General features: G+C 40.4%; 1 protein-coding gene across 2 annotated transcripts in view; it reads right to left on the bottom strand.

Annotated features, from left to right (window-relative positions):
* SLC12A1 (solute carrier family 12 member 1) overlaps positions 1-15,761 on the bottom strand; it is a 111,299-nt gene extending 95,538 nt beyond the window's left edge. For both annotated transcript variants that reach the window (XM_069983067.1, XM_069983077.1), the window contains exons 1-2: positions 15,660-15,761; positions 12,004-12,556 (exon numbers count right to left, since the gene is read on the bottom strand). In XM_069983067.1, coding sequence (XP_069839168.1) covers positions 12,004-12,408 — 405 coding nt within the window. In that variant the 5' untranslated portion in view covers positions 12,409-12,556; positions 15,660-15,761. The remainder of the gene's footprint in view (positions 1-12,003; positions 12,557-15,659) is intronic.
* Positions 15,762-16,186: the final 425 nt, after the last annotated feature.

Below are 16,186 nucleotides of genomic sequence, written 5' to 3'. Positions count from 1 at the left end.
GTAACTATATGTAAATTATATATATATATATATATATATATATGATCTCATCAAGGTTGGTGGAGAATCCAAAGCAAAAGGTGGTGGGGGCTATTCCCTAGTTGTGGTGTCTAAATCTATAAGCATTAACTAAGCAGTCTAGGAATGTACCAGTGACTCTGTTTGACAGTTTTGTGCATCTTGACTGTCTAGTCTAAGTTTAGGCTATTTATACGATGGCTTAACCTGTGCCAGATTGTTAAGGCGAACTTTAAAGCAAATATGTATCTCTGGACACCGCCCAAAACCTCTGGTACTGTTAATTAGCTTTTCTCAATCCAGGCCTGGTTCCAAGCTTGTCTTGTCTTCTGGTGCTGTAAAACGTATTTTATTTCAGCGGCATGGTGACAATGGGGCAGGGCCTAGAGCATCTGTAACCTAGGCAGGCAGTGCCCCTCTTCCCACCTTTCTTATTTGTCGGCATGCCCCTGGGCTGGATATTGATCTTCGAATGGCCTAAGCACAGATGCACCGCCGGAAGGCACCAGGAGACAAGGGAATGCCCAGGACCAGGTATGGTTTGAGAAAAGCTAGGCTTGGGAACTGTGTCCAGCGATACAGATTCAAATTAACCTTTTGTAATATGGAAATCAGGATGTTTGATGCACTAGGGGCAGTCAAGGTTCTTTGGAGTAACCAGGGCAATTGCCCTCCAAATTAACCACTCTGTGTATACATTATTAGCCGTAACAATAAAAGATAAGACTGATCATTGATGGTCTCGTGACATTGGCATCTGTCAAATAGAGGGCTATATTTCTGTAAGAAGGAAAAATGGCCAAGTGTAAGGATCTGAGCAACTTTGACAAGGGCCAAACAGAGATAGTTAGACAAGTCAAAACATCAAAACAACATAGTGCCATTTACCGTTTACCTTTGTGAGATCAGGAATGCCATCATTTAAGAATTTGGGCGATTCCACACGCAGCGATAGCAAATATGTTTTTTTTAATTATTATTTATTTTTATTTATAAAATGGGAAAAAGGGGGTGTTTTAAATTTTTATTATGGGATGGGATTCTTTTTATTAATATGAAAAGCCATGACAGTGGCATTTAAATGGCTCATCAGCCGGGCAGCGATCGGCCGTGGTGGCTAATAGCCAGTCACACAGTTTAGAACGGGGTCACAGCCTGACCCCTCTCTGAACGCCCCTAGCCGCACCATGACGTACCATATATATTTATGTATAACATAACTAATAACATAACTAATATTTCATTTCATTCTCTGGCTTTCTCAGGAGGACGGGTGTATTTTAATGATCTACCACAGAAATGGAAATTATTCAGGTAAGCCTAAGGCTGCATTTCCATGTACGTGGAATGCATGTACTGGAGCCCCCCCGCGCCCGGACAGCATCTGTAATTAGATGCTGGGAGCGGGGGAGACTGTATTCATAAGCGCCGCGCTGTACTGAATCAGTGCGCGGTGATGTTACTACAGCGCAGCGCTTATGAATACAGTCTCCCCCGCTCCAAGCATCTAATTACAGATGCTGTCCGGGCGCGGGGGGGGGGCTCCAGTACATGCATTCTACGTCCGTGATCCGTCAGGATCACGGAACGTGGGAATGCAGCCTTATGTATCCTTTACTATAGCTGTGCAATGCTATGTTGTTTATATTGTTAGGGAAGTGGTTAACAGAAAGTTTTTCTACAGCTATAAATATCAATGTGTGGAAAGCATCCCAAGCAATGAATATGCATATTTCTATTTGTAGCAGAAGTACAGAGCCAATTTTTTTAACCGGTAAAGAAAAACCTCCAATTATCGCCACCTGAAACCAGTTGATTCCTACATGATCAGAATTAATGCAGACTTCACAGCCCATTACCATAAATAACGCTTCTTAATGTTCCATTAATGTGCTCTGAATTCCTGTTCCTTGCAGCTACAATTACTCATTTACCAGCAGAGCCACCCCAAGAAACCTATATAAGTGATAAGCACGTAACCCTATGGATTCATCACCTAAGCGGCAAGAGGCAACTCTACTACTTTTGCACAAAGGTGTAGTCTAAAATCTAAACAGACACAAATAAATATATACAGAACTAGAGCGCAAACAGTTACTACAACTTACTGAAAGGAAAATAACTTTCTACTTTTGGTATTACAATAATTTTGCTAACATTTTCTTTTTCATTCTCTTGCTGCTACAAAAACACTGTATCCAAAATGTTAACTGAAAGGAAAATATTGACCCTTTAACCCTTTGAAGACCAGGCCAATTAAATTTTTTTTGCTTTCGTTTTTTCCTCCTTGTGCTTAAAAAGCCATAGCGCTTGCATTTTTTCACTTAGAGACCCACATGAGCCCTTATTTTTTGCACCCCAAATTGTCCTTAATTGGGGCTTAATTGTTGCATAAAGTATGGCGCGAAAAAAATAATGTGTGGTGAAATTAGAAATAAACGCTTTCTTTTATTTGGGGGTTTTGTGTTTAAGCCGTTCGCGTTAGGGTAAAATTAACTTGTTATACATGTTCCTCAAGTTAGTACGATTACATTATGTAACTTTTGTAACTTTTATTTTATTTGATGGCTTTTAAAAAATTTTAATCTTTAAAAAAAATAAATGCTCAAAATTGTTCTACTCCCATGCTTATATCGCTTTTATTTTTGCCTATGGGGCGGTGTAAGATGTCATGATCTGTACTTTCTATCAGTACCTTGATTGCATATATGTGACTTTTTGATAACTTTTTATTACAATTTTTCTGGATTTTGCACTTTGGAATTTTTTGGCACTTATGCCATTTATAATGTAAGATAAGGAATGTCATAATTTAATAGATTGGGCTGATATACAATAAAGTAAAACGCTCTATGAAACTGTTGTGTGTAAACTAGTTGAACAAAATTTATATTGGAGAATAGAGATGAGCGAACCTGGAGCATGCTTGAGTCGATCTGAACCCGAACTTTCGCCATTTGATAAGCGGTGGCTGCTGAAGTTGGATAAAGCCCTAAGGCTATGTGGAAATCATGGATATAGTCATTGGCTGTATCCATGTTTTCCAGACAACCTTAGAGCTTTATCCAAGTTCCCCAGCCCCAGCTAATCAAATACCGAACGTTCAGGTTCGGATCGACTCAAACCCTAACCAGGTTCACTCATCTCTATTGGAGAAGGATTGTGACTAGAGAAGTGCTTTGTTATCTAAGAAATCCGCTGATCAGGCTGCTTTCATTTAACTCACTGCTGCTCCATGCTGCTCCTCCCCGTGTGCTGGGAAAAGCTGGATCCAGTTCTGGGAAACTGCTTCCAGCTTCTCCCAGCTCCAGTGGAGAGGCGTCAGTCAGTTAAATGAAAGCAGAATCATATGCGTATTTCAGAGATAAGAAAGTGATTATTGTAAATTTGCTCATCTCCAATTGTGACATATTCACAAACAAATTTATTGTATCAATTACTAACACTGTTTACTAAGTAAAAAAGGATGGCAAAAATGTCATAGGGTTGCCTCTGCTACTCCTCGAATGGTATCAAATGGATTGGGGATTACAAGCTCAGATGGGAATGCCCCTTTAACTGACATGACATATGGTCTTAGAGGAGAACTCTGGCCTCGGGGGTGACCTTGAGTGGTGGTGCTGCACTGCAGGGGCCCAGGGACGGGTAAGTATAACTGCTTCACTATGTTCACACCAACTCCCGCTCTCCCTGTTTTTTCACATTTAGGCTGGGTTCACACTATGTATATTTGAGGCTGTATTTGGTCCTCATGTCAGGTCCTCATAGCAACCAAAACCAGGAGTGGATTGAAAACACAGAAAGGCTCTGTCCACACAATGTTGAAATTGAGTGGATGGCCGCCATATAACTTCCATTATCTCAATACAACAGCCGTTGTTTTAAAATAACAGCACATATTTGCCATTAAATGACGGCCATCCACTCAATTACAACATTATGTGAACAAAGCCTTTCTGTGTTTTCAATCCACTCCTTGTTTTGGTTGCTATACAGCCTCAAACATACGTAGTGTGAACATAGCCTCGGCCAGTATTCTCCTTTAAACCTAGTACCAAGTTCTAGCAATGCTGTAACATCTCTCATGCAACTAGTGCACCATGACATGCAGCTGTCAAACACCTGGGGAGCCACATATTAAGGCTTGAGAGCCACATAATCAATGTGGCTTATTGGAGCTTTAAGATATAGCAAATTAAGAAAATTAGAAACTGTAACTGTGAGGGAAAGAGCAGATGGAAGGATAGGGGTGGCCCATGGTTCATAAATATTCTATGCACTAAGGTAAATGCTCTACTACAACTATCTTGGTTGTCAGCTTGGGATCGTGCATAGCTAAGCTTGGATCATGCTACACAATGCAGCTGTATATACTCTTAGCTTAGGAGGGATGGAGTGATTCCAGAAGATAATCTCTAACATCAAATAGAGGAAACAAGCTGCAGAGCTTTCAGAGATAACCGGCATCCTATTAAAAATAAAAGGTTTGGCATTGGTTCTTGAAAGACTAAATCATCTGGGTATGCTGTATATACCAAGCAGTAGATACGATTCATTCCTGTTCATAAATGTCCCTTTAGAATCTAGTGTGCAAAATGTGTCAAGTTTATGTGGCCATTTGGCACAGTTAGTGTGTAATTTGCTCGGCCTTGGTGCAAAAACTACTGGAAGCGGACTATAAGCATAAATCAGTAGCTTCAGGCTGGGACTGGGATCGCTACTGGGTCAGTTGTTTGTGAATAATGTGGAATTTAAGCAGAATAACCTTTTATCCTTGAGCAGGGATAGCCAGAAGTTTACACCGAATTTAAAAGCCACTGCACACAAAATAAAGGAATGAGATTTCATTCGTCAGACAGGGTCTATGATATTGAATGTCATTATTTATTAACACGAGTAAATATACTGATACCAGCTGACATATCTCTGTCCCCGCATCTCAGTATATGAAATAAGCCTCGGACAACATTCAATTTTGAAAAGATTTATTCACATAAACTAATCAACATTTGGGTGTTGTCAATCCAACTTCATCAGAACATGTCATCTTGGTGATGATGGATTGACGCATTGACTGGTTCATTTCGGCATGTACTATTATGCAAATGAACTTCCTCTATATTTACAGGTGCTGCCAACCTGATTTTATTTATGGAAATTCATACAGCAATGGGCTCAATGTTCTCCTGTATGCACACAAGATTATACCATTCGCCCCTTAATGTATGCCTAGAAATTTTTCCTAATAAATGTCCTACGCCTTCAGTATATTTAGAGATTTTTTGTTTTTTCATATATTTTTTTTATCTGGTTCCACCTGAAAGTTTTCAGACATGGACTTCCCACAATGCAGAAGAGGAAATGTTATTTTACACATTGCGAGTTAAGCCAGTGACAAGAATGCCTGGTAAATGCATTGCAGTCTTTTGTGGTGTATAGCAAAACAGCAAACTCTAGTCAACTTACCATACAGACATACTATAACTCTTCCAGCTTCTTAATGTATATATTGTTAACTATTATGGAAATTATGTATTGGTTTAACTAATGTTTTATTAGTAGAATCCTCTAAAGTATTTTAGTTGGTTGCAGATGGTTAAAGTGACATGCAGTTTCAGTTGTATGAACCAGTACGACATAGAGTCAGATGGAGTGGGGGAAGAATTAGGGCAATACCCGGTGGGTCATGTCAATGCCTTCTATACAATCTATACAAAGCATTCTGGACCATAGAACTTTTAGTTTCGAGCTGACATGACTAAAAGGGCTTTTGTTTTTCAGTCATGTCATAGTGTCTATGTCTACCATCTTTTTTATGTACGTAAGTTTCATGTTAGGGTACAAAACAAACACATTAGGGGAGATTTATCAAACTGGTCTAAAGTAGAATTGTCTTAGTTGCCCCTAGCAACCAATCAGATTCCACCTTTCATTTTTCAAAGAGTCTGTGAGGAATGAAAAGTGAAATCTGATTGGTTGCTAGGGGCAACTGAGCCAGTTCTACTTTACACCATGTTTGATAAATCTCCCCCATTGTCACTGTGTTCATCAGTGACCTAAGTGAAGTACACGCATTTAACCCCTTCCCCCGGAACACATTCTGGCCCTTAATGCCCAAGTAATTTTTTTGTTTTTCCATGGTCGCCTCACAAGCAGTGTAACCTTTCTATTTTTCCATCAACGTGAAAAAATTTACTTTTTATTGGTGGCATTTTGGAATACTTTGGAATACCATGGAGGCTTCAGAAGGCCTCTGGCTTTCATGGCAACTGATTAACAGGACATGCATCTGTTGCGGGGTGCTGATCAGAGCCCTCACAGGACAGACAATATCCACCTACATCACAATTGACCATGTTATTTAACCCTTTCCCACACGAGGACGTAACTGTACGTCCTCGCTCGGGTGCGGGCGTTCAGAGTGGGGCCAGTATTAGCGGGCACAGTCCGATCGCCGTGCCCGCTAATACAGTAATCAGATGCAGCTGTCAAACATGACAGCTGCATCCGATTACCGGATACAGCATTTCCCTGGTGTCTAGTGGCGGAGATCAACATCCCGGAGGAGCGATCTCCCTGTCTGATGCCGGCCGGGGACTCGTCCAAGATGGCGCCGTCCCCGGCTCGGCACTCGTTTGTTATCGCCTGCAGCAGCCGAACGCAAACGAGTGCCGATCTCATTGATCTTTGCTGTATATGTATACAGCAAAGATCTCAATGAGAGATCAAAGTATATATACTAGAAGTCCCCTAGGGGGGCTTCTAGTATATGTGTAAAAAAAAAAGTGTTGTCATTAGTAAAAAGCCCCCTCCCCCAATAAAAGTCTGAATCACCCCCCTTTTCCCAGGTTATAAATAAAAGTAAATAAATAAACAAACATGTGCGTAATCGCCCGAACTATTAATTAATCACATTCCTGATCTCGCACGGTAAGGCTAGGTTCACACTGCGTTTTCAGCATCCGTTTAACGGATCTGTTTTTTTTAACGTCCAGAAAAATAGGCTCAGCAACGTTTTTTGGTCCGTTTTGGTCCGTCAAAAAAAACGGATCCGTTTTTTTTTTATAATGGAAGTCAATGGAAAAACGGATGCACACAAATGAATCCGTTTTTTGCAATCCGTTTTTCATGCGTTTTTTTGCAAAAAACGCATGCGTTAAACGGATGCTGAAAACGCAGTGTGAACCTAGCCTAAACTGCTTTAGCGGAAAAAAATCCCAAAGTGCAAAATTGTGCATTTTTGGTTGCATCAAATCCAGAAAAAATGTAATAAAAAGCAATCAAAAAGTCGTATATGCGTAATCAAGGTATCGATAGAAAGTAAACATCATGGCGCAAAAAATGACACCTCATACAGCCCCATAGACCGAAGGATAAAAGCGCTGTAAGCCTGGGAATGGAGCGATTTTAAGGAACGTATATTTGTTAACAATGGTTTGAATTTTTTACAGGCCATCAGATACAATATAAGTTATACATGTTATATATCGTTTTAATCATAACGACTTGAGGAACATATATAACAAGTCAGTTTTACCCCAGGGCGAATGGCGTAAAAACACATTCCCCCGAAATAAAAGGAATGCATTTTTTTTTTTCAATTTCACCACACTTTGAATTTTTTTCTGGTTTCGTAGTATACTTTATGCAAAAATTCAGCCTGTCATTGCAAAGTTCAATTAGTGATGCAAAAAATAAGGGCTCATGTGGGTCTGTAGGTGTAAAAATGCAAGTGCTATGGCCTTTTAAGCACAAGGAGGAAAAAACGAAAACGCAAAAACGAAAATTAGCCTGGTCCCGAAGGGGTTAAGGGATTTAGGGGATTAAATCACAACATGGGCTCAGTTCCAAAGCCTACTCTCCAAAATTTCATTAATACATTTTATTTAGAAAATATAGTTTGGGTGTATGAGATATATATATATATATATATATCCCTTTCTTTGCTAAATTGCATGGATAGAGATAGAAGGGCAGAAGCATCTTACTCTGAAATATATTTTTAGTTTAGAACGACATGTAAATTGTTGTTCTCCATAAATTTCCCCAATTAGGTTATCCCAACAGAGCTAGTAGTTGACTCCAGGGCTCCTATAAGTGCTTCACCCCATGGTCACTCTCTCTTAATAACAAAGATGACCACATAAGCTTCTAGATAAGTGTGAAATAAGTCAAGCGTCCACATGTAAATGGAAAAAATAAATAAATGAGTCTTCTGAATATAGTACATCTAACCTCCAGGCAGGTCTAATGGATGAAAATGTAATGTCACCAGCTTATTAGCACATTTCAGGACAAGTTATAGATACACTAAATACATTTCAGGCAGATCTATTTCTTGAATGGTCAGGCTGTGTGAATTAAAGAATCACTTGATATTATTGCCCGAGGACAACCTTCACATAATGAAAATGGCAATAATTTTAACTAAAATGAGTAAACAAAATCTTAGTTTAACTAGGGTGAAAATAAATGTCAAAATAATTGTTTCTCATGCATTAATTTTTCTTTAACAAAGATGAAAGAATGAGAAAACATATTGTGTGTACAACTGGTCTTTCTCCATGGTTGTCTTAAAACTTATTGCTGTGCTATAAAGCGGTTTCAGTGTCAGACTGGCCCACCAGAGCACCGGAGATAGCAGAGAGCCGACAAGAAGAGACATGTCTCTTTGCATTGCATTAAATTGGTGTCTTTAAAACACCAAAACACCAATACAATGCAATAGCAGAAGACTGGCTGGAGTAAGGAAATCTCCTTCCCTTCCCGGTCACCCACAGTTTTTTCTGTGATGTAGACAGCGCGATCAGCACTGCATGCAACACACTGCTTTGGCCAGACCTGATTAGACAAGCCCAGAGCAGGAGAACAGCAATGGTTCTGGGGCTGGTGAGTATACCAAAGGGGAGGAGAAGGGACCAGTGTTCAATGGGACTCCAATTGCTGCAAAACTACAACCCCAATCACGCCCTGCTGACAGGATATGGGAGTTGCCACTGGTTGGGAAACAATACTTACAATACTTTTCTAGGGTGGTTAGTGACCCAGATTATTGGGGGGCCGTGGTATACTTTATTTGGGAGCACAGCTCATAAGAGCTCAAAGAGGGGCCTAACTAAAAGTGGGGGGCATAAAGGGGGCCTAACTACAGATAGGGGTACAAAGAGGGGACCAAACTACAGATGGGTGCACAAACAGGGAAATTAACTACACATATGGTCACAAAGAGGGGGCCTAACTACAGATGGGATCTCAACTACAGATTAGGGCTATGTTCACACTACGTATATGTCCGGCCGCATATTTTTCGCGGCCGGACATATACGTGTAAAACTCCGGCCGGGATTTGCGCAAGTTGCGTCCGGCTACGTACGGTCCGCGAACTTACGCCCGTAAGCTACGTACGCTTCCCGAGCGGCATACGTAGCGATCTGACTGCGGTATTTTACTGGGATATCTTCGGCTAGCCCCGGACACCCCACAAAACCTTTTGGATTGGCAAATCAAAGTGGAAAAAAGAAGAAATCACCACTCCATACGGGACCGCATGTTACGCTACGGGCGTAAGTTACAGCATTTCCGTCCCGAAACAATGGTCTGGTTAATTTTTTACAGCGCTGCATATGATCCGGGTGTAAGTTCGTACGTAGTGTGAACTGTGCAGCCGTAGATCGTATACTTTCCATTGTACGCAAACTACGTAAATCTCCGGCCGCTTATTCACGGAGCGCGCTACGGCCGGAAACTTACGTAGTGTGAACATAGCCTAAGGCATAAAGAAGGGGCATACCTATAGATAGGGGCACAAAGAGGATCTGGTTATCCTTTGGGGGCACTATGATGGAAGTTTGTATAGAGGAGGAGAAGGTGCTGAAAAAAGTAAGGTGCCTAAGATGTTTGTCTGGCAGATCCTGTGGAGTTGTGGCTGGTCAACATCTTCATAATAGAGAAGGAAAGGAAATGTGACCAGCTCTGATCAGAGAAGATGTCACCTGGAGTGGAGGTGCCTACACTGTTACTTATATGGTATACAGAGCTTGTATACAGCTAATATTTACCAATACTACTGTATGGGGAAATATTGGTCTGTATATAATAATAATAATAATAATAATAATAATAATGATAATATTTATTTCTATAGGGCCAACAGATTCCACACCGCTTATCTGTATGTTATTTAGTAACAATATAGGATTTATGACTGGTGGAATTATTTGGTAACTGTATATTATTGAGTTACTATGTGGTGGTAATATGTGGTAATGGTGTAGCGGTTTTATTTACCCCTTGTATACTGGTATACTGGTCTCGATTAACTGGGTTTTCTAAGGTTTACTGGTTTCAGTAAGGGCCCTATTACACTATCCTGTGAACAATCGTTATATCGTTCAAATTTAAACGATAATCGTTCAGTTTCAGGCAAGTATTGAAAAATTGTGTGTAGTTGATCGTTGATTTAGATCTGAACCTAAAATCATTGTTAATTGTTCGCTGTAATTCCACATTCGTTCGCTCAAGTTCCGCATTTGCCTACGAATCGTTCAGTGTAATTGCACCCTGACCATTGTTTTGGTGGGATCAGATGGAGTAGACGATCGTAATAACGATCGCAGTAACGATCATAGTAACGATCGTAACTAACAACTTTAGTTCTGTGTAATATGGTGAACGATTTCAGGTTAACGATAAACTATCTTGTGTGCAATCATTTATTGTTAGTCGTTCATCGTTAAAAATTACTTTGTCTAATAGGACCCTTACAGTACGCTGGTAATATGCATGGTCATAATATTTCCTTCTTGTTACTGGTATTGGTAATATTGGTCTTGGTATACAAGATTTGGTCAGTAACAGCATGATGGTAATATTATCTGTCCATTGTATACTAATATCATTTGTTAACTGTGTAACTGTAGTAGTCAGAAGTATTTAATATCAGACATAGAAAATTGTCCTATATCTATGTGAGATAGATATATATATATATATATATATATATATATATATATATTCAAAAAATGATTTCCTCTGGTGGAATACTCTGGCTCTACTCCGGTCCGACACTGATTAGAAGTGATTGCATCTTGCTGGGATATTCCTGATTGGTGGCGGTCAAACTGTCAGGTCCCCTACAGATGCTCAGTATAATGGAGGCACTGTGCTAGTGTAAGGGGTATTCTGATTATAAGCAATTTTAACCTATCCACAGGACCACTGTGACCTGCATTTGTCAAAACAGGGGGATATTGATTCTCCATTCCAGTTATCTAACAAATATATTTACATAATTCATATAAATACATTGCGGGAGTTTACTATTGATTGCAGAGTCAGGCTATGTTCACACATCTGTTAAACAGCCGGCCGCCGGGCTGCACTTAGCCCGTTCCTGCAGCCAATACCTCCGTATCAGCTGCAGGAACATTCTTTTTTCACAATTGATTTGCGGGCACCGTTGGGCGTGCCTGCAAATCAATTAGCCATTCATTTCAATGCAAGGTGCGGCCGCCGCTGCACATTGTGTTGTGTGAACAGCTGATGTTTCCGGACGCTGTTCAGTGAACAGCATCCAGAAATAATTGACAGGCACATTATTCTAATGCCCGTTCTAAAGATCAGGCGTTAGAATAACGATGTATGAACACAGCGGGCGGCATTGCATTGACTTCAATTACTAAGCAATTTACTTAGTAAATTCTTTGGAACTCTATACAAATCTTAAGCCATGTCCACTTTTTGAGAAAATAAAAAATTCTGTACAGGTCACATAAATGACAATAATCTGCTGTGTAGAACTTTGTTGCTCGAGAAAAGGAAATATGGAGACTAAGGAATAACGAAGGAATAGCATAAAATTGATGTACTAATACATGAAACTATTTAACATATCCCTGGTGTATTCATTTCATGCTGTTTAGATACCGTCTGACTTATTTTACAAAAAAAAGACACAAAGCACGGAGCACTTACTACTTGACTTACCTTTGACAGCTGCTCATGGATTTCTGCCAGGCTTGGCCGTATTTTCTTGGCTCCGGAGACACTGCCAGTGTTTCTATAATAATCAATCTTAGGAACAGCGTCCATGGTGTTGTGACCAAATGTTTTCATGTAATATGTGTGACTGTGAGTGTCATAAGGATGGAAACTTCCTTCTGTCTTAATAGTGTCTCCATTGTGTAGGATGTTGTTGAACATCTCTCTATTCCCAGGGCCATAATTCATTCTAAGCCTGTCTTCACTACCAAACGATGTCTCTTCATATTGTGGAGGGTCCTTATCTCCTTCACAGGTGGGATTATCATAGCCCTCACTAACAGCATTGACCTGAAAACGTGTTGGGCTGAGGGGTGTTGTGTCTGGAAATGAATGTGTGGAATTATTCATTGTTAGTGGTACTGTGACACTGCAGTATACTACAGTATAATAACTAGGGAAGTCACTGTCTACAGAACCTTTACTCTGATGTTATAAGTTCATTATTTTAGTGCACAATATGTATTGGCTTTGGGTCCTTCTCCAGCCTTTTTTAAGTCTAGAAAAAGAAAAAAAAACACAATTAAGGACATATTCCTAATTTTTGGTCAACTTTTATGTAGTACAGTGGTCCCTTAACTTACAATGGCCTCAAGATACAAAGTTTTCAACATACAATGGTCCTTTCTGGACAATCGTAGCTTGAGGCCAGACTCAACATACAAGCATACTGCTGCGGAACATGTAAAAAACTAGCTGATCGACCAATGAAAGTGGCCATTTTACTGGGGTGCATGCAGTGACCGGCTGTTTGGTATCTCCTCCCTACAGTACAGTGTGATACTACATGTCCTGTACTGCTGTGTGTGTATATAGTATCTCCTCTCTACAGTACAGTGTGATACTACATGCACTGTACTGCTGTGTCTAGTATCTCCTCTCTACAGTACAGTATGATACTACATGTCCTGTACTGCTGTGTGTGTCTAGTATCTCCTCCCTACAGTACAGTGTGATACTACATGTCCTGCCTGTACTGCTGTGTGTGTCTAGTATCTCCTCCCTACAGTACAGTGTGATACTACATGTCCTGTACTGCTGTGTGTGTCTAGTATCTCCTCTCTACAGTACAGTGTGATACTACATGTCATGTACTGCTGTGTGTGTCTAGTATCTCCTCTCTACAGTACAGTGTGATACTACATGTCCTGTACTGCCATGTGTCTAGTATCTCCTTTCTACAGTACAGTGTGATACTACATGTCCTGTACTGCTGTGTGTCTAGTATCTCCTCTCTACAGTATAGTGTGATACTACATGCCCTGTACTGCTGTGTGTCTAGTATCTCCTCCCTACAGTACAGTGTGATACTACACGTCCTGTACTGCTGTGTGTGTCTTGTATCTCCTCTCTACAGTACAGTGTGATACTATATGTCCTGTACTGCTGTGTGTGTCTAGTATCTCCTCTCTCCAGTACAGTGTGACACTACATGTCCTGTACTGCTCCTTACTAGGGATGAGCGAACCGTCAGACTTTTGGTCCGACGGCATCTTCGCTCAATTAGTATGCCTGCAATGCCTGCGATCCTGGGTGCATAGTTGCACTCCCGGGAATCTGCGGGCAGGATCTTCCAGGGAATTCAAGACACATTCCCTGGATTTCCAGGGAATGTATCTTGAATTCCCTGGAAGATCCCGACCGCAGATTCCCGGGAGTGCAACTATGCACCCGGGATCGCAGGCATTGCACTGGAGTGAGTGGCTTTCGGACCGAAAGTCCGAAAGTTCAGCTCATCTCTACTCCTTACCTGGGCCAGGATGAGTTGCTCCTTTAGGGCGGGTTCACACTATGGAATTCTCGCAGACAATGTCCGCGGAATTCCGTCAGCTGTCCGCCCGCACGGGCACGCGCTTTTCCGCCAGCTCCATAGACACCATTCTATGGGCCGGCGTATTCCGCGATCCGCTAAAAGAAGTGACATGACACTTCTTTCAGCATATAGCGGAATACGCTGGCCCATAGAATGGTGTCTATGGGGCCGGCGGGAAGGCGCCCAGATGTGTGGGCCGACAGCTGACGGAATTCCGCGGACATTGTCCGCGAGAATTCCGTAGTGTGAACCCGCCCTTAGGCACCAAGTGAGGGCGTCTTCATTATATTTTTCTGGGATTCTGTGTGATCTGTACAAGACCCTGAAATGCTCCAGTCATCTACATAGAAAGTAATGTACAGTCTCCAGTACTTGTATTTAAGAATTTATTTTATCCATATTAGTTATCTGCTTATTTTTCTTTATATCTTTAAATAAATGTTGAGGGATCACTGCAGATCACTGCAGATTACTATAAGAACCTTAAAGGGGTATTTCTATCACATTTGGCTATGATCCAGAGAAGGTGAATTGAGCCTTAATGCACAACCAGGTGACTGGGAGCATTCCTAGAAATACAGTAAAGACTGGGTAAGTAGGTAGGTATACAACCTATGACGTGAAGATGGTTCAAGCTTTTTAAACTAACAATACTATTGTAGGTTGTTTTCTCCTGTGGCGATTTTGTTTTATGTATTATAATTTTCCCTGGCATATAAACTAGGGGATGGCAATGAACAACTACTCTGAACAAATTCTTGGCTCAAATCCATTCAGTCACTGACCTGGCATACTTGGATGAACAGCACTAGACACAATAATAGTCCATGGTCCTTTGATTAAAAATATCTGAACCTGGGTGAATATGGAGGTTGCCAGGCATTATGAGCAATTACATAATATACCCTATTTACCAGTTTCTTTTGCTCTAAACAAGACTGACAAGAGAAAGTGCATATTTGTAAAGACATCCCTTTTCAATGGTCATCCTTACAACTGTTGACTTTCTCGATGTCCCTAAGCTTAATACACCCTATTGAATAAATTACATCCTATACCTATTAAAAGCATGGTAAGAGCCCAGTATATGTACTCCCTAGAGACATAGCAAACATCTGGGGTGTACATAGCACAGGGTGAGTGCCTAGGATTTATGCTGACTATTGGGAAAATATACATAGATATTGCCTATGAAGTACAAGCCACACAGGATCATACAGACTGTAGCCTGGTCATAGAAGTTAGTTTGCCCTTTTGCCCCTTTTTTCATTTTTTGTGTAATATACACAAAGTTATATATAACCCTATTTTCTTATATAGTAGTTCTCAAACTAGAAGTATACTTACATATAAAACAAATTAGCTAATTTTACATGCGGTAGCCAAAAACAAGGTGCGGAGAAAGAGGGTGGCATCAGCAATTTAGTAAAAATCTTAGGAAACATAAAGTAGCTTGTGTCTACTGATAAATGATGTATGCCATTCATAATCCCAGCATCTTCCTCCACTCTTATCAAGTCACTTCTGCTTTACAATTGCGAACATCCTATATTAAGCATATATAAGGGTATTGCCATTTATGAAATTTCTTGATATCGTCCTACATTTGGGATTTGGAATCCAGGAAGCTGATATAATCCTCAAAGGAGAATCTACTCGCCCTTTTTATCAGTATAAGACATACATTGACACTGTGTTACAGAACCAACATTTAGACGCTCTATAAGAGTTTATAAACTAAAAAGGCATAGCTATTAAAATACAGAGGACCTCTATGGATACTACTAACCTTCCAATCTGTAGAATGTTGGGTACAACTTCTCTGCACCAGAAATGCTTTAGAAAATAAAACATGAGCTTTTATATCATCCCCACTTGACACCACCCTGCCCTTCATTATTCATTGGTTCAACACAATAGAAAAGCACAGGGCATCTCTACCAGTCACAAGCCCAGTAGCACCATTTGGAAGGGAGATCATTAATGGCTTACTCACACAATCCAGCTGTTAAACATCAACTTACAGACAAATAAACTAATTCCAGTGTACTTGGAAGAAAACTAGAAGGACACTTGTACATTCTAGAAAAATATTACACTATCCTCAATCTATATAGAAATGTAACTGGATTTACAACCCGTGTAAAATGACATAATAGCATGCAATGGCGTTTATAACCATAACACTATTTATAAATATACTGGCACGTTGGCAGGGAAAGTTATCAAGGTTATAGGAAAATAGGGTTGAAATGAGCATATAATGGTATTCAATGATGTGTGATTTCCTTTCAACAGAATAAAACTGAGTGAAGC

The sequence above is a fragment of the Dendropsophus ebraccatus genome, chromosome 1, assembly GCF_027789765.1.
Source record: "Dendropsophus ebraccatus isolate aDenEbr1 chromosome 1, aDenEbr1.pat, whole genome shotgun sequence".
Taxonomy (NCBI): domain Eukaryota; kingdom Metazoa; phylum Chordata; class Amphibia; order Anura; family Hylidae; genus Dendropsophus; species Dendropsophus ebraccatus.
The sequence above is the reverse complement of the archived record's forward strand: the minus strand, read 5'-3'. Positions and strand labels throughout refer to the sequence as shown.